Genomic DNA, 24,945 nt, shown 5'->3' on the forward strand with positions numbered 1-24,945 from the left:
TGTCAAAAGCCCGGAAACCCAGCTGGCGTATCCTGATTGGTCCTAACGTACTATGACTCACGTTTAACATAGCATTTCGCGATTGGTTGCTTACCATCAAAAAGTGGGCAGCAGGCAAAACTTACTATAAGAAGTATACACGTGACTATACACAGAAAAATATACAGTGATATAGTGATCCAAAGCAATGCACGTGTAACAATATGGCATCACGTAAAGAAAATCGATCTAACCTTAATTCATTAAAATCATCAAAGAAAAATGTTAAGAATTGGTACAAAAATTACTTAGATTGGGGGAAAGTTGTTTCCTTATTCACAGATCCAAGGAAACTACTCCTAATTGGGAAAGTGTTCATTGTTTTGGAAATAATCTTAAACATATTGGTTATCGAACGAGTACCGTATACAGAAATCGACTGGAAAGCGTATATGCAAGAAGTCGAGGGCTTTTTGAACGGAACGTTGGACTATTCGAAACTGAGAGGCGATACTGGACCATTAGTCTACCCTGCAGGATTTGTTTATATATTTTCCATATTATACTACGTCACGGAACATGGAACAAACATAAAGATAGCACAGTACTTCTTTGCAGCTCTATACATAATACTACTTTTATTAGTTTTCCGAATTTATGCGAAAGCTAAAAAAGTTCCACCTTATGTTTTGATCATTATGTGTTGTACATCTTATAGGATTCATTCTATATTTACTTTGAGGCTTTTCAATGACCCAATTGCAATGGTATTATTATTTGCAAGTCTTAATGCATTTTTGGATAATCGATGGTATCTAGGAAGTATTCTTTATAGTTTTGCTGTGTCCGTAAAAATGAACATTCTATTATTTGCACCTGCACTTCTTATAGCTTATTTATATAATCTAGGACTATTTAAAACGATAGCTCACTTGTTCGTCTGTGCTTCAATTCAGTTAATATTAGGTTTACCTTTTATACTTCATAATGCACTTACATACATTAAAGGTGCTTTTAATTTTGGAAGAGTTTTTGAATTCAAATGGACTGTAAATTGGAGATTCCTACCAGAGCATGTTTTCATTCATCCATATTTCCATGCATTATTATTATCACTACATATACTCACTCTACTTTATTGTGTACCAACATGGATCAGGTATATGAAATCATACAGGGATTTGAAGCATATTGAAAAAGGCATCAAATCTCAACAAAAGAAATTAGAACTAGATATGTCTAACGTAAGTCAATTATTCATTCTTCCAATGTTTGCTGCCAATTTTATTGGTATTGTATTTAGTAGATCATTACATTATCAATTCTATATATGGTATTATCACACATTGCCTTATATTGCTTGGTGTACGAATTATAAGACTGCTATAAAGTTGACCATTTTAGGCATAATAGAATTATGTTGGAACACTTACCCAAGCACTGTTTTCAGTAGTGTTTCATTACATATATGCCATTTAATGCTGTTATTTGGACTTACTAAAAACAAATTTAACCATGAGAAAGTGAAATGAAAATGTTGGTACATGTGTCTGTTTTTCCTTTTCACCTTTCCACATGTGTATCTGTTTAATTTTATAATCAAATGTATAACTGGAGTGTTTTACTAGAATTACCTCTAATTTATACCTTACAGAGCCATTTTTTATTTCGTCAAAGAGGTATTGAGAATATCAAAACTTTATTGTGAATGTTAAATAAAATTATATTGTTATATACAGAATATTAACATTGTAATTATTAATGTAAATATACCTATATTTGAAACATGAAATAATCATTATATGTTTATCATTAGTGTCTATGTTAATAATCATATTTCGTTATTAATAACTAAAAAAATTCAGTTTTACATAATAAATAAGTTAATGATATATAAAATTATCATTTTGTATTTATAGTATATTAATTCGAAATCAATAAGCGTGTTTTTACTTGAAATTTATTTATCTGTTCTGAAAAGTGATGATATTTTTACGAATAAAACGGAATTATGTGTGCAAAATATGATCAATGACTAAAATTAGTTATAATTGTTATTCTCCTCCTTATTATAAAACTTTACTTATGTAATTAAAAGCACTTCAGGAACCATTTTTTATTAGGAAACTCGGTGAAAAGTTATTTATAGGGTTGTTTAATACATATTCTAAATTCGCAGCCATAAGCTTGGTGTTACTACTACCACAGACGAGGTATACGAGTAGACCTTAATACAATTAATTTTTTCGGTCCATTTTTTTGGTGCTCTAGAGCCCCATTACCATTTTCGTGTCACTTACAACATTACCAACAGGTTACACAAATGAACACATGAGGAAGTGAGACAGAAAATGAAATTACAAAAACATTCCTGACCATACATTATATGTATTTTCGGTAAAGAATTTTTTTCTCGAAATTGCACAGGAATTCGGAGGTATGTCTCTTCACCAAAAATGATTGTAATTGATCCCTGACAATAATTTTTTCAGAACGATATGAAAATTTTTTTTCGTCGGAAAATTTGACACCTGTTGATTTATCTTAAAAATTCGTTTTTGATTTTTAATAAATTTATTTGACATTGTACGGAAATGTTGTCTAATATTTTTTTGTAGGTACCCATGAGCTCTACTTCAAAATAAAGTTTCATTAAAATGTATTCACTATTGTAGGTGTTATGGTCGTTTGAATATTGCGTTTTTTAATCTGTTGCATAGTCAATTCACGTGTATTTACGCACACACTACAGCTGCTGCCTATTAATACTAATTCGGTGAATAGTTTCTCAACTGACCGCCATCCATGAGAAGAGGACGCTAAAATCACTTCCGAATTTTCAGGTCGGTGTGGCAGTCAGATTGGGCCACGAAAGTCCATAAGGTAACTGCCATACCGACCTAAAAATTGAGAGGCGATTTTAGCGTCCTCTTTTTATGGATGGCGGTCAATTGAGAAACTCACTGAATTAGTGTGATGAGCAAACAGCTAGTTGTATGTAAATGCATATGAGTTGAGAAGATCGAATTATTCGCGATTCTTTGACTAGTTAAAGTTGTAAATAATTTGCATGTAATCATCGAAGTGAATAATGTTAACAAATTCAATAATGTTATCATCTGCTACTATAAGTCGTCAAAAGTGTAAGTTATATTTAATTTGTACATTATATCGCCATCCAATATGATTCTAAAGTCAAGGTATTTACGTTGTTCTAATAAGTCTTCGTTCATTTGTTTTGTATCCACGGTTTCTGCTTAAGGCATTCCTCAGGTTCGTAATACAAGTTTCGCGAGATATCGGTCCTTCCCCCGCCCCGCCATCTAATTTGCGAGCGTTACCGAGCACAACCGAAGGGCCATCATTCGTACTTCGAAAATTAACCTAGCAAGACGTGTCAAGACGTATCGGCGTTTCGCGACCGAGGTGTGTAATTCTAACCTGTTGATCTTTCCATTATTATACTCGCGTTTTAATTACGATCACTTGCAATACGGTTTCGATTTAATCATTACTTAATTATAATAATCGTTTATGTACTTTAATGGATCTTTATTTCGTTTTTGTTACAGTCTCTTATTGGAATTCGAAATCAAGAGATTCCCTTTCGAAATAGAGGAAACGATAAGACGTGTTGAAACATGTCAAGACGTGACGGCGTTTTGCGACCAACGAAGTACGTATTTCTAACTTTTTGATATTTCCCCATTATTATCAATTATTGTTTAATTATGATTTAATTTGTATTTTATTTCTGATGCAGTGCCTGATTGAAATTCGACGCCATGGAAAGTTTTATTGGCGCGTAAACGACACCATAACAGATGGCAGGCAACTCGACAAATTTTGGAGGGAATATTGGTAACGTTTAAACAATTATAACAAAAATTAACGGGCATATTAATATTTGTACATATATTTTTATATTAATATTTATTTATATATTTTTATTTCTTTATTAAATCATTCGTTGCAAGCATTATCATAATTTTGTAATCGGCCATTGTTAAGATAAAATTGAAAATCGTTAATAAACTTTTTATCCACTTCGATATACATATATCGAAGTATACAGAAATGGCGTCGGTAGATATCAACGATAAATTGGAATAGTTTATATTTAACTGTATTCTGATCGCGATTAAATATTTCCAAGTGATATTTATTTTATTGATTGTTTATATTTCTTTCTTTATGAATTGTAATTGCAATTTGCATATATACAGGGTGTTCGGCTACACCTGGGAAAAATTTTAATGGGGGATTCTAGAGGCCTCGTTAAAAAGTTATTAACATTTAAAGTTTCGTCCGTATTAAATTTCTTTTCTCGAAAATGCGCAAGATTTCGGGGGTATGTCTGTTCACCAAAAATGATTGTAATTGACCCCCGCAACCGAAAATAATTTTTTCAGAATTAATTAAAAATTTTTTTTTTCGCCGAAAAATTTAAGCACCTATCCTCTGTCGATTTTCTTAAAAATTCCTTTTTCATTTTTAGTAATTTTGTTTGACGCCCTACAGAAAAGTTGTCTAATACTTTTTTGTAGGTACCCATGAGCTCTACTTCAGAAAAAAGTTTCATTGAAATATATTCACTATCGTAGGAGTTATGGCTGTTTGAAGATTGGACCATTTTTATGGGGTTTTTCTTATTTTGCGGGGTCAAAGACCAACTTTTCGAATATTTTTAGAATTTGTACATATTCTCAATCAAAATACGCGTAATTTGCTTTTTTAAACATTAAAATCGTCCAATCCGTTCAGAAGTTATGACGTTTTAAAGATTCGCATGAAAATTCGGGCAGACATTTCTGGCCAGAAATTATATTTTCGGTAAGGAATTTTTTTCTCGAAACTGAGTAGGATTTCGGGGATATGTCTGTTGATCAAAAATGCTTGCAATTGACCCCTGCAACTATAAATAATTTTTCCAAGACGATTCGAAAGTCTTTTTTTTCACCCAAAACTTTCAGCATTTACTCGAATTTTTTTCTCGAAAGTGAGTAAGATTTCGGAAGTATGTGTATTCACCAAAAATGATTGTAATTGACCCTCGCAATCGAAAATAATTTTTCCAGAACGATTTGAAATTTTTGAATTTAATTGTTAATAACTTTTTAACGAAGCCTTCATCAACAAATTGGTATTCTTGATTTTCGTCTTATTTTGGCCTCTAGAATCCCTCATTAAAATGTTTCCCGGGGTTGGCCGAACACCCTGTATGTTTGGATAAATCGAGTTATAAAGAATAAAAGATAGTTACAGAGGAATATACATATAAAGATACAATATGTAATATTGTATATAAACTAGGTGCAAGAAAAGTATGCACAACATTGTAGGAATTACAAAATATTTGACTTGTTCCATCAATTAATTTTATACATGAATCTTTATTTTTAATAATATTTAAACACGAAAGTCTACGTTTTATTTTTATTCAAGGTATTATCGAAGGAAATGGTGTTAGTTACATGAACGAACAACGTTACACGAACGGTGGCCGAGCACCCTGTATTTCGATATAAGTTTCAGGAAACGTAGTAGCTGCAGAGTTGAAATATGCTATTCAAGCATAAATAACTAACAAACTTTAATTTTTGCAAATTTCGGAATATTTATAAAAATTACGGGATATTCTAAGATTCCATAAAGTAAACATAATCATGCTTACAACTCTAAGTATGAAACTTGGTGATATAATATTTATAAATTGAATAATTATTTGTACGTAATTATTTTCGTAGATAATATTTTATCGTTGAAATTTACATTGATTGAGAATATTTCGCTTTTGTGGCATTGAACTTTTACGTGGCAAACTATGTATACAATAGTACTAATTGTAAGTAAGAAGAAGAAAAAAGAAAACTGATAGGATAAGCACACGTGTGCTTGTTGTATTTCTTCTCTCTTGTCCCTCTCTTTTCAGCTTTTTCTTTCCAGGAAATTTGTTGGCCGCGCGCAATGCGGCCGGTAGATTCATTGATCGTGCGTAACAACAAGTTTGTTTCTCGGGGCAAAGTGACCCCACGTTGTCGTTTACAGTGTTAGGCAAACGCGAGAATAGAAGCAGTGTTTCCTACGTAATTTTAAATTACTTCCAGAGCATCGTGGCTCTTCTTGTTTTATGAACCGCGAGAATAGAATCATTTGTTCGCCGATATAAATCTTCGGTCGCGGTAATCTAGCTTAATAAACTTTCACAATAAACACATATCTTACTTAAACTATTACATTTTTCCTTTGAAATTAATGTTAGAAACCATGTGCTTCTCCTTGGCGCGTTTCCCCCTCTTAAAGGAGGATCGGCCAGGATACTTGGAAAAAAGAGGGTCGTACTGTCAAGGGTGCCCTCACGACCCTGGTTTTCTGTCAGGGTAGAGAGTTGTATTGACTTTTGTCGCGAGCAGTCACAAAATACAGTTTTAGAAAATCTACCCCGTGTCAATTTTATTAAAACGCCCGACCGCTATCTTTCTTACATTAAAGCTTCTCGTTACCGGTATTAGAGTCAGTGCATCACTGAAGAAGACTATTAGGCGGTGCTCTACGAGCGAATAATGTAAGTATAAATTTATACTTTCAAATTTTTAATTAAAAATCTCTACAGTTTTAATAATAGTTTTCTTACATTCTTCTTACAGCCTCATCCTGGAAACCAGCAGAACCACGCTAACTTTGCTGATGACTTCAAGTGGTCAACGTTGTCATTCGGGCATTTACATTCTACGATTGAGTGAGTCGCATGCATTTATGTTCCTCTGGTCCCCAACCATGTTGTAGGATGAAAGATCCGAATCAACACGGGTGACCAGTTGTATACTTAATATTTTTGGCGAGTTTAGTGACCGCGGGTATTTTTCATACCTGCGAGTAGTAACATCTATTGTTATATTTTTTTAGTGCAGGCTAGGGTCTTCTTGCACACGCGTTTTTTAATGTAACAAATAAATGTTTCTCAATGTGATAAATAATTTTTATAAAATATGCAAAATCTTTTCATTAACACTACATAAATTATATGATTAAGTAGAATATAAATTGATATAATGTGAAAACATTATATTAATCATATGATCGAGTAGTATATGAATATCAATTAATATAGATACAATACCATTATACAATAATTTTTACATTAATTGATCGTTTACTTAATTAATACATCATATGATGTATTTCACGTGCAAGAAGACGTTTCGCGATTGGTCGATTTTCAAGTCAAAGTAACATGTATATTAGTTTCATCTTTTAAAAAATTTACTTTGATGGCAGAATCGACCAAGGATAATTAAATATTTTGAATAATAATTAATAAATTTATTTCAATAATGTACTTCAATTTTAAAAGTAAATTATTTTATCATGAAGTTTTAAGTAAAGTCTTTCATTTTAAATAATTAAATTTCAATCATGAAATAATAAATATTTTTCAATATTAACGTATTTTATTGTTGATATATTACATATAAAAAGGTCGAGTCATTTTTACTAAAAATTAATTAAATACCGTTTAGCACCATTTACTTAATTAATCACTTTTCTAGTCAGGATTTTCAGTATAATCTTTCCGTGCTCGTTGCCTGAGTTCATGCACATGCCCAGGTGCTATTTGCATGAGCGAATGCAACGGGGCACGATGATTTAGTTTGTAAAATTTCTAATAAATCATATGTGTGCGGCTGATACTGGGCTAATGATTCGTGCACGACGTAATCTCCACATGTGTGTGTTTGTGGTTAGGCTGCGGAATTACGTCGTTTAAACAATTTACTATAATTCATTGCAATTCTAAAAATTACAACATTAAATTTCTATTTACCAATTTACCAAACAAATTACTGATATTATTGTTTACATATTCATTTTAATACACGATGATTGTAGCAGTTCATACTACAATAAAGTAACAAGTACAACATAATTGATTAGAGATTTTATTTTATATTAAATAATACAAAGATTTTATATTACATTAAAATATTATCTATAATATAAATACGCAATGGTCACTAGTCCGTGTCAGCTGATTTCAGAAATTGGTACGTATCTTAGAGTGTGAATGTTTGCAATGTTCGGGTGTCGGAGGAACCCCGGGGAGTCCTCTCTAGTTTAGGTCGCGCCCGGACATTAAGAATGAGAACCGTGGAGTGTTTGTTTGCGAGAATGAGTTTTGCAATTTTTTAAATATAGGATTAGGTAGGTAGGTAGCTTTTTTCTGGTGTGTGTGTGCTAGATCTAAGTAGGTAAGGTCAGGGCAGGACTGTCCACATTAGTAATTCGGGTAGGCGCGTTTTCGCGTGGCAGTTCTGTTCCTGTAGTTACGATTTTGAGAGTAAAAATCTTACTGATTCAAACGGTGCATGCTGTTTGTTTTGGCTTTATTTTCGGCTCCTCGAATCGCGCGACTCTTAAAGTCGCTCTTACGCGTTCGCGGTCGTGATTAGGTCCCTTACGAAACGTTCGTCCCGCTCGAGATTCATCACGTATGCTCTTTCAACAATTCGTATATTGTTGGAAGACTACGTATTGCACAAAATCTCGAGCCCAGTCTTAAGTAAGTTTCAGGCTTCGGCAGGATCGCCGAAGAAAGAAAAGGCTCTCAATGAGCTGAAGAGGCCCTGACAAACTGTTTCAAGAGTGGGCTACAACAAATGGCTGTTCATCTTCATCTTCGGATGAGGATGGAAGGTCATTCCTGTTACTACTTTGTCACTTTTCTCGCCTGTAGTTTTGTAGTTAGTTTATTTTCTGGCTGGCTCACGTATGCATGTACTTTGTATTACATGATTGCACCATACATGCCAGCCATCCCTCCCCTGTATTCTGTTGGATGTCTCACGTATGCATGTACTTTGTACATGATTGCACCATACATGCCAACCATCAGGGCAATTCGCGGTTTTGATATACATAGAGTTGCGAATATGCAATAATCGCGTTTGCTTTCAGTGTTGCGAATTACTATTTTTCGCGTTTTCTTTTTAGGGTAGTGTTGCGATTTGACACGATACGCGATTGGTTTTATGCAAACTTAGGTACTGAATGTTTGCTTTAAAAATAGCGTTGCGAATGATCAGTAAACGCGATTACTTGTAGAGTTGCGAATTACTATTTTTCGCGTTTGCTTTTCAGGGTAGCATTACGAATAATTACTATTCACGATTGCTTTTTTACTCTTTTGTACATATAATGGATATCAACCGCGTTTGAAATTTTCATATTATAAATTAGCGTTGCGATCTTGATTTATCGTGCGATTTTTTATTTAGCGTTGCGACATTTTCAATGCCCAAATTCAACCTTAACTGTAGTAATAGTAGTAGTTAGTTTATTTCGTGGCCAGTACATGTGTATTTACATGTACTATTAGCCCCTGATTAAAGTTAGAGTTGCGAATAATAATACAATGTTCGCGTTTGCTCGTAGGGTTGCTAATAAATATTTATCGCGTTGATATGCCAGTGTTGCGAATAAACACGATTCGCGATTGTTTTATGCAAATTTAGGAACCTGAGTTTACTTTTAAAATAGCGTTGTGAATGATTGGTAAACGTGATTGCTTTTAGAGTTGCGAGTTACTATTTTTCGTGTTTACTTTTCAGGATAGTGTTGCGAATAATCATCACTCGCGGTTGCTTTTATTGTTATAAATCGCGTTTGGAATTTTTATATTATAAATTAGCGTTGCGATTTTGATTCATCGCGTTATTTGCCCCTTAGTGTTGCGACATTTAAAATATCTAACTTCATCCCAACATGTGCCACTGTAGTTAATAGTAGTTGCAGTAGCTAATTTATCTTGTGCATGTGTATTTGCTTCTACCACTGAAGACGCCAGTACCTGATTCAGCATTTTTGGGCAAAACGCGATTTGCATTAGAGTTGCGAGACATAAATATAATATTTCCATTAAAGATAGAGTTGCGAATACACAATAATCGCGTTTGTTTGTAGAGTTGCGAATTACTATTTTTCGCATTTCCTTTTCAGGTTAACGTTGCGAATTCCATACGCGATTGCTTTTATTGTTATTCAAAAATAGCGTTGCGAATGCCCTGATCGGTATGCTTTTAGCGTTGCGAATTACTATTTTCCGCGTTTACTTTTTAGAGTAGTGTTGCGAATAATCATGATTCGCGGTTGCTTTTATTGTTATAAATCGCGTTTGGAATTTTTATACTATAAATTAGCGTTGCGATCTTGACTTATCGCGTTTTTATTAATTAGAGTTGCGATGCAATGCCCAAAAGCTGGCCAAAACGCTGGCCACTGCACTAGGATCATCAAGAAGCAAGCGAGGATTCTACAAAGCCTTGAATAGCTCAACATCATTATTAAAATTAGCGTTGTATATGATTGAATAGGGGTGCACGCAATTTAATTAATAAAGTAACCCTGTGTGGTTTATTTTACGAATAATAAGCACCACTCGCGTATACTTTTTTATTTTATAAATTAGCGTTGCGAAAGAAATCCATTCTTGGGTTGTTTTTTGAATTTATGAGTGGAAAATTTACCGTAACTACGTGAAATATATCTTTTCTTTATATATTTGTCTATGAAAATACTGCTTGAAAGTACTGGTGTAGATAGAACAATTATTTCCTTTTTCATAACGTGTTAAAACCTGTAATTTTTATGAATAATCGTTCATTATTAGAGTTGGTAATTTTTACGGAATATAATAACCTTTGCAACCGAATTGTTATTTATAAATAGTGGATTTTTTATAAATATTTTGTATCCTTTGCATAAATCAAAGTTTGTTCGCGATCATTGTTTTAATTGATGGAAAATCGAATACTTGCATCAGAAGGGTATGGAAATTGCAATTCGATATTTCATATTGAGAGTTAATTTTCGCGTAAAATCGACATTTTTGTTTGTTATTGTTTTTTATTGTAAAATATAATTGTTCCAATGTATACGTCGTGAAAAATTTTTTATTTCATAAAGGAAACGAAAAATAAAATCTACAGTAACAAATGAATATAATTTTTAATCTACTTGGTATTTATCTTAACACTGAGACGAATTTAACATTTCATTCAATTTCAATTACGTAATATTTATGTTTTTAAACTTTTTAATATCAATTTTTACTCGTGGAAGCTTTAGTTCAAATATTAATTTTATAATATTGATATTACTATGATCGATGACCATGAGTCTATTTTGACGGTATATAATTATTTTTTTCTGTGTCCATTAATACATTTTTATTTCAGCAACTAATCCTTTGAACTAGTTCTTGTTACAGGATATATAATCATTGAAGAATGAAATTGGAAATAGTAAATGGAGTCGAACTTGATCGTTCTTAGGAAAATATTTCATACAATTCTATTTATTGTCTGAGTTTATGTTTTAAGAAAGCAACGTAGGATTCACAAATGCATCAAGAAGAGAATATCTTTTCATATTTCGTTGTTTTAAATGAGTTATAAAGAACATCAAGAACACTAAGAACACCAAGATCACCAAGAACACCAAGAAGAAAATATTTTATCATATTTCTTTATGTTTCTACAGATTGCTGTAGAGTATAAGTATAAATGTACATCGATGATAAGATAATTAAGCAAATATACGGCGTAGTATTCGATATTACCGAATCTAAGCGTACATTTAAGTGGGAATGATTAGTATTAAGGTACATATTGGTATTTTTCTAAGTTGGGTTCATAAGTGCAGTTGCATATTTCGTTTTTCATTGTCTTATTAGGCATTATCCAAATACAATCATCCATTTAAGTAGGATCAATCAATATCAGAGTGCATATTGGTATTCTACTAAGTGGAATTTATAAGTGCAGTTCCACATTTCGTTCTTCAGTGTCTTATTAGGCACTATCCAAATACAATCGTCCATTTAAGTAGGATCAATCAATATCAGAATACATATTGGTATTGTAATGGTCAGGGTTCGTTCATGCAGTTGATCTCTCTATCAAGTTTTTCTTCTAAATACTCTCTCCTTGTTGTTAAAATAGCCAATAGATGTTAGTTTGACAAAGAGAGAGTATCTGATATAAGGATGACTTCCGTTGGAAAGTGTGCGTTTCCGCAGAAAATGGATACTCCACACCTTCCAGCGAAGAAATATTTTCCTTCAATCGAGTTACCAAAGGAAAGCGATTAGATCTTTTAGACCAACTGCACGGCCGATCACATATTTCGTTTGGCGAAACAGCGGTGAATAGTTGGTGAACAATTACTTGGCACATACGTAGATACATTCAATGGTCGTCGAAGCTTAAGACAAACAGCCATAACTCATACAATAGTGAATATATTTCAATGAAACTTTTTTCTGAACTAGAGCCCATGGGTACCTACAAAAAAGTATTAAACAACATTTCTGTAGGGCGTCGAATAAAATTACTAAAAATGGAAAACGAATTTTCAAGAAAAATCGACAAGGGGGTAGGTGCCCAAATCTTTCAGCAAAATTGAAAAGTTTCAAATCACTCTGAAAAAATTATTTTCGGTTGTAGGGGTCAATTACAATCATTTTTGGTGAATATACATATCCTCGAATTCCTACGCACTTTTGAGAAAAAAATTCGAGTAAGTGGTGAAATTTATGGGCGAAATTGAAAAGTTTCAAATCGTTTAGAAAAAATTATTTTCGGTTGCAGGGGTCAATTAGAATCATTCTTGGTCAATACACATACCCTCGAAATCCTGCACACTACCGAGAAAGAAATTAAAGTAGGTGGACAAAGTCAAACAAATTAAAAAATTTCAAATCGTTCTGGAAAAATTATTTTTGGTTGCAGGGCGTCAATTACAATCATTTTTGATGGATAGACATACTCTTGAAATCCTTCCCATTTTCGAGAAAAAAATTCGAGTAGATACTGACATTTTTAGACGAAATTAAAAAATTTCAAATCATACTAAAAAAATTATATTTAGTTACAAGGGTCAATTATAAGCATTTTTGGTTAATAGACATATCCCAAAATTCTACGCACTTTCGAGAAAAAAATTCTTTATCGAAAATTTAATGTGAGGCCAGAAATGTTTCCTTGAAAATGCGTATGTTTAAAACATTATAACTTCTGAACGGATTGGAGGATTTTAATGTTTCAATACCTCGCTTGCGCCTCTGATTTATTACCATGTGGATATTTCAGTTAGTGTGCCGCCTTCTATTTGTCTACCCTATATCTCGTCTGTGTCTTCACCACGCAGAATTTAATTGTTTCGCATGGTTGAAAACGTTCATTTCTAAATGATGCAAATCGCTTTCCGTACTCGTGTTTCATGCACATGTACTGTTTGATTCGGTATATAAGTGTTCGTTTATGGTTGGTTTGCTGGCGCACCTGCACGCGTATTAACTCTACCTCGGATCACAAAGCCTCACTGCATGTGCACCTAAGATTGTTTGTACAACCGATATCTATAGCGATGTGTTACGTACCCGTCAAAGGCTTTCGATAATAGTTTCGATAATGCTTCTGGAATTAAATTTGGCCAGGCGTCTCCATAAACGTCGTCCTTAACAGGAAATTCTATTTATCTCTTGAATCGTCTGAAAATTCAATATATGGGAAATTGTAATCCAATCAGCCAGAGGTTTTTGTAATTTTGATAGAATTGCTTCTAATTAGTGTGTTACGAAAAAAGCATTAAATACAACGTCTATTATGTGTTTCATCTATACCTGTATCGCGTACGAGCATCAGAGATCGTACTTCTTACCATTGCAGCGCTAAATCCAATGTTATCGACTCAGAATCATATAAAATTCGTGTGTTAGCACTCGTACGGATTAAAAGTAATAACTTTAGAGAATATTGTAGAACAAATTATAGGTTTAAATGGCCGTTACATGGTATGTTACGTTTAAGAAATGTGATTCTGAGAAACAAAATATTGAGTCCATCTATCAAAGTCAATATCGCAAGTAAATGCAAAAAATTTGTCTGCTATTACATCGAGAGAATGTTATATGAAAAACATTGATCGAAAAGATTGAAAGTTAACATATTTACACATTATATGTTTGCATGGTAACATTAAAGTATTTTTATCGATCGACTTGCTTATGAACCGCATTATCGATCGAGAATTTAGTATTTATGAAATATCGAAAAACGGATGCTTCGTACAGCAATAAAAGAAAAACGTGACATTAATCATTAAGAGATTAAACGTTAGCCTGGAATCTGTATTGTATTTTATCTATGTTTTTCATTGTTTTCAATTTCAAGACAAAGGAAAACATAAAATAGCTGCAATATCGCAAAATTCGTCAGTTTGCTGACTTTACCGACGCCAATGATCGGGTTAAATATGACTCTTAGATTCATTGTTTTTAAACCAACAGAGTGCGCTGCGAAACAGCTGATTTTTTACGTGGTCAGTATTTCGGTTCGTTAGAACGCAACCTATTATTGAATCAGTGGTGTAAATAATACTTAATTGGTGATTGAACCACAGACAAGGTATACGAGTAGACCTTTTACTTTATGGATTTTCGTGGATCAATTTGACTGCCATACCGACCTGAAAATTCGGAGGTGACTTTAGCGTCCTCTTCTCATGGATGGCGGTCAGTTGAGAAACTATTCACTGAATTAGTATTGATAAGCAGCAGCTGTAGTGTGTGCGTAAATACACGTGAATTGACTATGCAACAGATTAAAAAACGCAATATTCAAACGACCATAACACCTACAATAGTGAATACATTTTAATGAAACTTTATTTTGAAGTAGAGCTCATGGGTACCTACAAAAAAGTATTAGACAACTTTTTTGTAGAGCGTTAAATAAATTTATTAAAAATGTAAACAAATTTTTAAGAAAAATCGACAGGGGGTAGATGCCTAAAAAAGAAAAATTTCAAATCGTTCTGAAAAAATTATTTTCGTTTGCAGGGGTCAATTGCAAGCATTTTTGGTCAACAGACATACCCCCGAAATCCTACTCAGTTACGAGAAAAAAATTCCTTACCGAAAATATAATTTCTGGCCAGAAATGTCTGACCGAATTTTCATGCGAATCTTTAAAACGTCATAACTTCTGAACGGATTGGACGATTTTAATGTTTAAAAAAGCGAACTACGCGTATTTTAGTGTAGAATATGTAAAAATTCTAAAAATATTCGAAAAGTTGGTCCTTGACCCCGCAAAATGAGAAAAACCCCATAAAAATGGTCCAATTTTCTAACAGCCATAACTCCTACAATTGTGAATATATTTCAATGAAACTTTTTTCCGAAGTAGAGCTCATGGGTACCTACAAAAAAGTATTAGACAACTTTTCTGTAGGGCGTCAAATAAAATTATCAAAAATGAAAAACGAATTTTTAAGAAAAATCGACGGGGGGTAGGTGCCTAAATTTTTCGGCGAAAAAAAAAAATTTCAAATCGTTCTGGAAAAATTATGTTCGGTTGCGGGGGTCAATTATAATCATTTTTGGTGAATAGACGTACCCCCGAAATCCTGCGCATTTTCGGGAAAAAAATTCAGTACGGGCGGAACTTTAAACGTTAATAACTTTTTAACGAAGCTTCAATCAACAAATTAGTATTCTTGATTTTCGTTCTATTTTGGCCTCCAGAATCTCCCATTAAAATTTTTCCCAGGGGTGGCAGAACACCCTGTATAGATGATTAAACGTAAATAAATTTTTGTTCTATCTATAATAAGTAAAGATTAGCTTTATTTTAAGCACTGAGATGAGAGTCTCCCCTTTAGTCATGTATCGGTACATTTTATTCACGCTACTTCTTACTCCAGACTAAATACCCTTGGTTCACATAATTATCTCGATTCAAATACTCCCCTATTTACATGAAAATTTAACCACAGCAGAAATAATGAAAGAGTTTCAAACGAATGCCCCGAAGTAAAGAGCAGTTAATTTCAAGCCTTACGCATATTATATTTTCTACATCTACTAAATCTCCTGTAACTTTGTTATTTTTGCGAATTTTACTTTAATATTTTGTCATTCTTAACACTAGATTTAGGGGCATTGATCGCACGTATATTTATTGATACCTTTCATGTTGACGATTACCTTAAAATACGATTTTTCTTTTAATTAGAATATTTATTCATGCCATTGCATCAAACAAATTCAACGTAAGTTGTTAAAAAATAATATTTACGCGTTCTGCAATTTTAAATATGGAATCTGACATCCGTCAAATTGACTGCTTCCATAAATCTAGCGTTAAAACCCCAAGCATTGAAAAGAGTTAAAAAAAAACTTCAATTTTTGCAATCCGTCACAGTGGTTTCCTCCTTTAAGGAGGTATTGCTGTCTAGACTGTCAATTTCACGGCCCTTTTTGTGATTTTTTTTTTAATGATAGATAGGCTGTTTTGTACTGAGACTTTGTAGATATATTTACTCATTTTATAAGCACGTACAATATTTTTTTCATGGAAAAATATTAAAAATCGTGGGAATTATAACTTCTTATTTAATGGCTCTTTTGGAAAAGGTGCTCCAATGGCTTCCAGGATTCCAGATAATTTGAAACAGAGGGGGTTAAAGTATCTTCATAAGGAAGGTTGTAGTTATAGTAGGAACTAGGGAGAAGTCAAAATCCTGATAAATAAAGAAATGGCAACGCCTCAAGTTTCGAATTTCTATTTGTTAATCGTTCTTTTGTCCTTAGCGTATCGAAAAAAATAGTAAAACTCAATATTTTTTTAAATCTCTATTTCGAGCGATAAAGACGTGTCTGCTGGATATTCTCTCCAAATTTGAAGTCGATCGGTCTGCTAGATCTTGAAATATCATGTAAGCCAGTTTAAATGCGTTTTTTTAAACAAGGAGCTATAACTCTCGCAATTTGTAATATTTTTTGATGAAAAAAATACTGTACATATCTATAAGACGAATAAATATATCTGCAAAATGTCACTACAAAACAACCTACCTATCGTTAAAAAAAAAATCACAAAATAAGGCCGAAGATATGACAGCCTAGACAGCAATACTCCATTAAGCAACGAATGTTCAATTAGGAGAGATCGAATAAGAACGAGCAGCGTTAAAAAGAAAATAAATATCGCCGTAGAAATGAAAAATTAAAACACAGTGGCGAAAGAAAGGCAAACAATGAGAAGAAGAAAATGTAATTAATTAGATCTACGACATTTATTAATATTGTGAGTAAATATGTTCGATTCAGAATTGATTTCGATTTTGGCACGAATTTTTTTCTAATGACAGGTAGGCTGTTTTGTACTGAGACTTTGTAGATACATTTATTCATCTTCTAAGCATGTACAATATTTTTTTCATGGAAAAATATTAAAAATCGTGGGAATTGTAACTTCTTATTTAATGGCTCTTTTGGAGAAGGTGCTCCAATGGCTTCCAGGATTCCAGATAATTTGAAACAGAGGGGGTTAAAGTATATTCATAAGGAAGGTTGTAGTTATAGCAGGAACTAAGGAGAAGTAAAAATCCTGATAAATAAAGAAATGGCGACGCTTCAAATTTCGAATTTCTATTTGTTAATCGTTCGTTTGTCCTTAGCGTATCGAAAAAAATAGTAAAACTCAATATTTTTTTAAATCTCTAATTCCAGCTATAAAGGCGCGTCTGCTGAATATTCTCTCCTTTGAAGTCAATCGGTTTGCTAGATCTTGAAATATCATGTAAGCCAGTTTAAATGCGTTTTCTAAAACAAGAAGCTATAACTCTCGCAATTTTTAATATTTTCTTATGAAAAAAATATTATACATACCTATAAGACGAATAAATATATCTGCAAAATGTCACTACAAAACAACCTACCTGTCGTTAAAAAAAAAATCACAAAATAAGGCCGAAGATATGACAGCCTAGACAGCAATACTCCATTAATTGCCTCAGAGTTGTAGAGTTTCTGTTATGTACGTCGTTGCATATTTTACGTAGAAAACAATCGCATGATCGTCAAAGGGTTAATGAATTATCGACGATCGCGTCGATCGATAGGTGTGCATTAATATTCGCGAGATTGCACGTTGTAACTCGGATACGATATTCGCAATTAGCGCTACATCTAATTTCGCGGTCGGCCGCGATCAGTTGTGTCCCGTGTATTGAGTCGTCGCCGTAGAATGCTATCCCCTCCGACAGCCAACAGATTATTGTGCGATGTTGAACAACGCCTCGCGTGCTTACGATTCATCATGACCGCGTTAAGTCTTGTTCGATGTACGTATACAATATTAAATTTCCACTCGTCGACGCGAGCGCTCGCCCTTCGCGATGCATTTCTATTTAAGGCCGGATTACAATGGTTGCCGTACGTTCGGGGTACAATTTCATTTCCACTTTTACAGCACGCTCCAGACTATTGCCCGTGTGGTTTTCGTATCTTAATCCACGATGTTCCGAGGAAGACGGCATTTCGTGACCACGAAGATGGCCAAATGTTTCCCTTGTACGTTGCAAGCGGACAAATTCAGGATTGGTAAGTTCCCGGCTAACATCGCGTGTCAGAAATAATTTGTTTTTTTTTACTCGTCGTTATTATTGTTATTGTTATTGTCATTGCAATTGCTATTGTTAGTGTTATTGAATAATATATTTTAACGGGCGATGCTCTTTTTTACAAACTTATACAGCTAAAATAGACTACAAAATACTAAAATAATACAAAAATACCGATATACATTATACCTTTGTTATTAGACTTTGTAAGACTTGATGGATACACCTTTTGAGTCATCAAAGGAACTTTACACTAAAACTGTTAATACTTTTGCAACATCTGATTTGCTCAGAGACTATTAACCAGTTAACTGTTTTTGACGAGTATACTCGTCATGGAGAAATGCCAGGATTTTTTGTCATGACGAGTTTTATAAAATAAACCTATCTTTTTGATGCGATATTTTAACAGCGACACTTACTCTGTGCTTGACGACTATACTCGTCATCGATCGATTTTCGTGACACAGAAATTCGCACTTTCAACACGGAGCGACACAGTTAACTTAGTTAAACAGCACTAATGGAACTATAAAGCAGAATTATGTTCGAAAGATGGAAGAAAGTTGTAAGTTGGAGCGAAAAATACAGTATCGAATAGAAATGCTTTCTACAAAAGAGGGATTGATTTCTGTTTACATGTTAAGAAGACAACCTACTATATGATAAATCAAGTTAAAGAATCAACGTGTTTCCTCGCGACAAACGTTACAAGGAGCTTCGAGTTTCTCGACTTTAAAATTGCGCATGTTATTTCGAAAGGACTTGATGGATACTCCTTTTTAGTCATCAAAGGAATTTTGCACTAAAACTGTAAATTCTTTTGCAACATCTGATTTGCTCAGAGACTATTAAACAGCACTAACGGAACTATAAAGTGGAATTATGTTCGAAAGATGGAAGAAAGTTGTAAGTTGGAGCGAAAAATACAGTATCGAATGGAAATCATTCGTCATGGAGAAGTGTCAGGATTTTTTGTCATGACGAGTTTTATAAAATAAACCTATCTTTTTGATGCGATATTTTAACAGCGACACTTACTCTGTGCTTGACGACTATACTCGTCATCGATCGATTTTCGTGACACAGAAATTCGCACTTTCAACACGGAGCGACACAGTTAACTAGTTAAACAGCACTAACGGAACTATAAAGTGGAATTATGTTCGAAAGATGGAAGAAAGTTCTAAATTGTAGCGAAAAATACAGTATCGAATAGAAATGCTTTCTACAAAAAAAAGGATCGATTTCTGTTTACATGTTAAGAAGACAATATACTATACGATAAATCAAGTTAAAGAATCAACGTGTTTCCTCGCGACAAACGTTACAAAGAGCTTCGAGTTTCTCGACTTTAAAATTGCGCATGTTATTTCGAAAGGACTTGATGGATACACCTGTTGAGTCATTAAAGGAATTTTACATTAAATCTAGAAATTCTTTTGCAACATCTGATTTGTTCAGAGACTATTAAACAGCACTAACAGAACTATAAAGCAGAAATATGTTCGAAAGATGGAAGAAAGTTGTAAGTTGGAGCGAAAAATACAGTATCGAATAGAAATGCTTTCTACAAAAAAGGCATCGATTTTTGTTTATATGTTAAGAAGACAATATACTATATGATAAATCAAGTTAAAGAATCAACGTGTTTCTTCGCGACAAACGTTACAAGGAGCTTCGAGTTTCTCGACTTTAAAATTGCGTATGTTATTTCGAAAGGACTTGATGGATAATCCTTTTTAGTCATCAAAGGAATTTTGCACTAAAACTGTAAATACTTTTGCAGCATCTGATTTGCTCAGAGACTATTAAACAGCACTAACGGAACTGAAAAGCAGAAATATGTTCGAAAGATGGAAGGAAGTTGTAAGTTGGAGCGAAAAATTCAGTATCAAATAGAAATGCTTTCTACAAAAAAGGGATTGATTTCTGTTTACTTGTTAAGAAGACAACTTACTATATGAGAAATCAAGTTAAAGAATCAACGTGTTTCCTCGCAACAAACGTTACGAAGAGCTTCGAGTTTCTCGACTTTAAAATTGCGCATGTTATTTCGAAAGGACTCGATGGATACTCCTTTTTAGTCATCAAAGGAATTTTGCACTAAAACTGTAAATTCTTTTGCAACATCTGATTTGCTCAGAGACTATTAAACAGCACTAACGGAACTGAAAAGCAGAAATATGTTCGAAAGATGGAAGAAAGTTCTAAGTTGGAGCGAAAAATACAGTATCGAATAGAAATGCTTTCTACAAAAAAAGGATCGATTTCTGTTTACTTGTTAAGAAGACAACCTACTATATGATAAATCAAGTTAAAGAATCAACGTGTTTCCTCGCGACAAACGTTACAAGGAGCTTCGAGTTTCTCGACTTTAAAATTGCGTGTTATTTCGAAAGGACTTGATGGATAATCCTTTTTAGTCATCAAAGGAATTTTGCACTAAAACTGTAAATACTTTTGCAACATCTGATTTGCTCAGAGACTATTAAACAGCACTAACGGAACTGAAAAGCAGAAATATGTTCGAAAGATGAAAGAAAGTTCTAAGTTGGAGTGAAAAATATAGTATCGAATAGAAATGCTTTCTACAAAAAAAGGATCGATTTCCGTTTACATGTTAAGAAGACAATATACTATACGATAAATCAAGTTAAAGAATCAACGTGTTTCCTCGCGACAAACGTTACAAAGAGCTTCGAGTTTCTCGCCTTTAAAATTGCGCATGTTATTTCTAAAGGACGCCACCATGTTCGACGTTGTGCGCGTTTCTTTGTCCCCTCCCCCCTCCCGCTATGTCGTGAATTTATTTTCGTGGCCTCGAATTAGTCGTGGGTCAATGACAAGCGCGAAGAAGATAGTTAGCGGAGAACGATCGCGGTGTCGGTGTCCTGCGCTTTTAACTGTCAAAAGAAAAATATTTTCTGCGGACGGGAAAGAAAAACAAGAAACAAAGCGGTAAAGAGCGACAGGGGGCAGAGGTAGAAATGGGGGAACGGGTCGAAGGAGTTGACGTTTCGTTACTGAAATAGCCTTAAACTACCACAAGTCAGAAATACTCGTGCCGTTCCGTTTAATGCTTCGGAACGCGTAGGGACCAAGTGAAGAAAGTACGGAGAAGAGGGTGGAGTAGCTAGAAAACGACGCCATTGCCACCTCGACGCACAGTGGGACAGATTTCTCGAAACGTGATCAAAATTTGAGTTCTCGATTTACAGTTGCGGATAGAATTATGTGGAAAGGTAAAGGATATAAGTATAAATTAAATTTAGACAAAGTAGTATAACTATTATGAACTTAAGTTTTACATATAATATACATTTATGGTACATAGATTATTTAACGTATAATTGAAATTAATATTTACATTTGTGTTGAAATACGGTATGCTTAACGAAAATGTTGGTTAATTACCGAGGAACAAAAATAAGTAGACAGATAATAATATAAGAATATAAAATCAATATTTAGTGTGACCACCCTTTGCTGAAAAATTTCTCTATTTACCAGATTTTCGAATTCAGTACGCTCCATAAGTTTTCGATTAGATTCAAATCCGGACTTTGTGACGCCCATTCCAATAATTGAATATTGGAATCCTCCAAAATTTCTTTGTTTTTCTTTTAGCTGTGTGCCTCAGGACGTCGTCCTATTGTAAAATAAATTCTTCTTAGAGGCCTATTTTCGCAACTGCCTCTTCTAAATTTTCGTTTATTATTTAAATATAGTTGTGTGCATTCATTATTCCGTCAATCTGTACCAAATTGCCAATTCCATTTCATGAAAAACACCCTCACAATATTAGTGACACTCCACCAAATTTAACAGTAATAATACAAAACCACCTTCTAGACATTTTGCGTAAAATGTTTTGCGTTCATTGTTTAAAAAGATCCAGACACATATTAAAGTTACAGAAACACTTCTATAAGCTCAGAAACGTGTTATAAAATGTCTGTATGTAAAAATTGAAGTATGTTTAAATTCTGAAGTGAAATAACCATTCAGATAGACTTATTCCACTATTTCGAAAACACATTTTAGTTATTTCGCATAAAATAATATTTTGCAATCGTTGATCCAAATAAATATTACCGTTACAAAAACACATCCAAAAGTGTAGAAAAGTGTTAAAAAATATCTGTGTATGAAAGTAATTGATGGATGTTTAAATTCTGGAGTGAAATTTCGGAAATATATCAGTTAGTGAAAATTTAACAACGAATACATTTTTAATGAGTAATAATTTTTAACGTACAATATCATATGTATAATATAACGTACAATATAATATGTTCTCTAATTTGTTTGTAGAAGTATTAATAATAGAGCGTAAGGTGGACTTACACCATTATGGTTTGAAATACTTTGCTGACTTTGTTTAGTGACAAACAAAAGTTTCGCCATTTCTCGGCAAAGTAGGAACTTGTACAAGTATGTACAAAGTATGAACAAAGTAAACCTATTTTGATGATATATAGGAGACAGCTTGTAGGGTTCTAATCCACTGTTAACTCAAATTTGGAGAATTAGGACTTACGCCACTATGGCTCTCAACCAACCATATGATGTTTCTTTTTTAATTACTGCAGTTTAAATTTGTTTCGATCGCTCTGTATTATTTTTCTCTAGAATGATACTGGTATATTTATGCATTTTTTAGCGAAAGGTAAATATTTCCTCGTGTTGATGTTGTCAATATGCGGCGTATCTTTGGATTTACAGTATCTTAATCTCGTTTCTTGCAACCTTCGTCGTACTATTTTCAATGACGCACTTAATTTCAACATTACAATTATATTATGCGCTGAGATTCTTGGATTTTGTCGATATTTACGTTCGTTGCCTCTTCAATTTTTAATTGTACTATATAGTAAATATTTTTTATAAAGTTTGTCGACTGCACTTTCCGAAAAAATGTACTTTTTTGCTACTGTAGAGTAACTTAATTTATTTCGACAGTTTGCTATAATCAAATTACGAATTTGATTTGAAAATTCTTTCCTTACTGACATTCTGCTGTTTCCTTATAAATAATCTATTTTTTGTAAAGCTTACGCATCAACCAAATAGTTTATTTGAGACTACTGCGTGAAAATGAAAAAGATACTTCGCGCTTGATTACATTTTTAGCGTAGTAATAACATTTTGAACGAATGTCCACTTATTTTTGTCCTTCGAGAATTAATCAACGTTTTCGTTAAGTATTTTTATTTCAACACAAATGTAAATATCAATTTCAATTCGCTATACAGGGTGTTCGGCCACCCTTGGGAAAAATTTTAATGCGGCATTCCAGAGGCAAAAATAAGACGAAAATCAAGAATATCAATTTCTTGACTGAGGCTTCATTAAAAAGTTACTAAAAAATAAAATTAAAAAATTTCAAATCATTCTGAAAAAATTATTTTTGCTCGCGGGGGTCAATTACAATCATTTTTGGTTATTATACATACCTCCGAAATCCTATCCACTTTCGAGAAAAAAAATCGGTGCTGAAATTTTTCGGCGAAAAAAAATTTTTCAAATCGTTCTGGAAAAATTATTTTCGGTTGCGGTGGTCAATTACAATCATTTTTGGTCATTACACGTACCCCCAAAATCCCATCCATTTTTGAGAAAAAAATTCGAGAATGTGTAAAATTTTTCGACAAATAACTTTGAATAACTTTTTAACGAAGCCTCCATCAGCAAATTAGTATTCTTGATTTTCGTCTTATTTTGGCCTCTGGAATTATACTACTTTGATTAAATTTAATTCGTACCTATTTCCCCTACCTGTCCATTTAATTTTAATCGCAATTGTATCTATATTTTGAACACAAACGTAATAGATTACTAACAAAAAAAGAAACGTATCTAGCTAGTATTTCCTAAAATTGTTTAGTCACAGTTTTCTTCCGAGAATATATTCGTCGCATACTTGATTTCATTTTTAGCTATTTTTTTTATTTAATATGAGAAACACATTAATATTCAACATTATTCAATATTCAAAACACTTTATTTTTTAAAACAAAAGAAAAATGTATATGCGTGCCGATTATTAAATCGATTGAAAATTGGAGCTATACTCTACAGAAGAAAAGTTATTACATAAAAAGCAAAATAACACAAATTATCATTTTTAAGCGGAAAATGTAAGTTACGTTATATTGGTAGTTGTTCGTGAATGTTATTATAATACTTCGAAATTTTAGGAATCTCGCCAAAATGAAATGAGATGTTAGTGTATACTAGCATCTTCATTACTGAACAAAATAATTTTTAATGTTACGTGCACTGTACAAGAGTTGTGTACAAATGTGCAATATTTATTTTATTCCGTTAACGTTTAATTTTTCACAAAACAATATAAATGGAATTTAATTCTTCTTCATCGCCAGCTATGATTCAGACTCATTAAAAAATGGTTTTGGTTTTTTGGGAAGCAACACGATATCCGAGAAAAAACTATTTTTCATATTGCACAAACGGTGACGTAAATTACTTATG

General features: G+C 33.1%; 1 protein-coding gene and 1 long non-coding RNA gene across 2 annotated transcripts in view; both read left to right on the forward strand.

Annotated features, from left to right (window-relative positions):
* The first annotated feature begins 14 nt into the window (after nt 1–14).
* Alg3 (Alg3, alpha-1,3- mannosyltransferase) lies at nt 15–1,770 on the forward strand. The gene has a single exon (XM_076776771.1). It carries the CDS (start codon nt 204–206, stop codon nt 1,509–1,511), a length of 1,308 nt encoding a protein of 435 aa, XP_076632886.1. The 5' UTR covers nt 15–203; the 3' UTR covers nt 1,512–1,770.
* A 1,561-nt stretch (nt 1,771–3,331) lies between these two features.
* LOC143347559 (uncharacterized) overlaps nt 3,332–24,945 on the forward strand; it is a 220,404-nt gene continuing 198,790 nt past the window's right edge. The window contains exons 1-3 of the long non-coding RNA XR_013080618.1: nt 3,332–3,405; nt 3,552–3,655; nt 3,743–3,840. This is a non-coding gene — a long non-coding RNA (uncharacterized LOC143347559). The remainder of the gene's footprint in view (nt 3,406–3,551; nt 3,656–3,742; nt 3,841–24,945) is intronic.

This window comes from Colletes latitarsis, chromosome 11, assembly GCF_051014445.1.
Source record: "Colletes latitarsis isolate SP2378_abdomen chromosome 11, iyColLati1, whole genome shotgun sequence".
NCBI classification, from domain to species: domain Eukaryota; kingdom Metazoa; phylum Arthropoda; class Insecta; order Hymenoptera; family Colletidae; genus Colletes; species Colletes latitarsis.

What these genes read in the sequence shown, in the direction of transcription:
- Alg3 (XM_076776771.1), top strand. Translation starts at nt 204, where the DNA reads ATGGCATCACGTAAAGAAAATCGATCTAACCTTAATTCATTAAAATCA.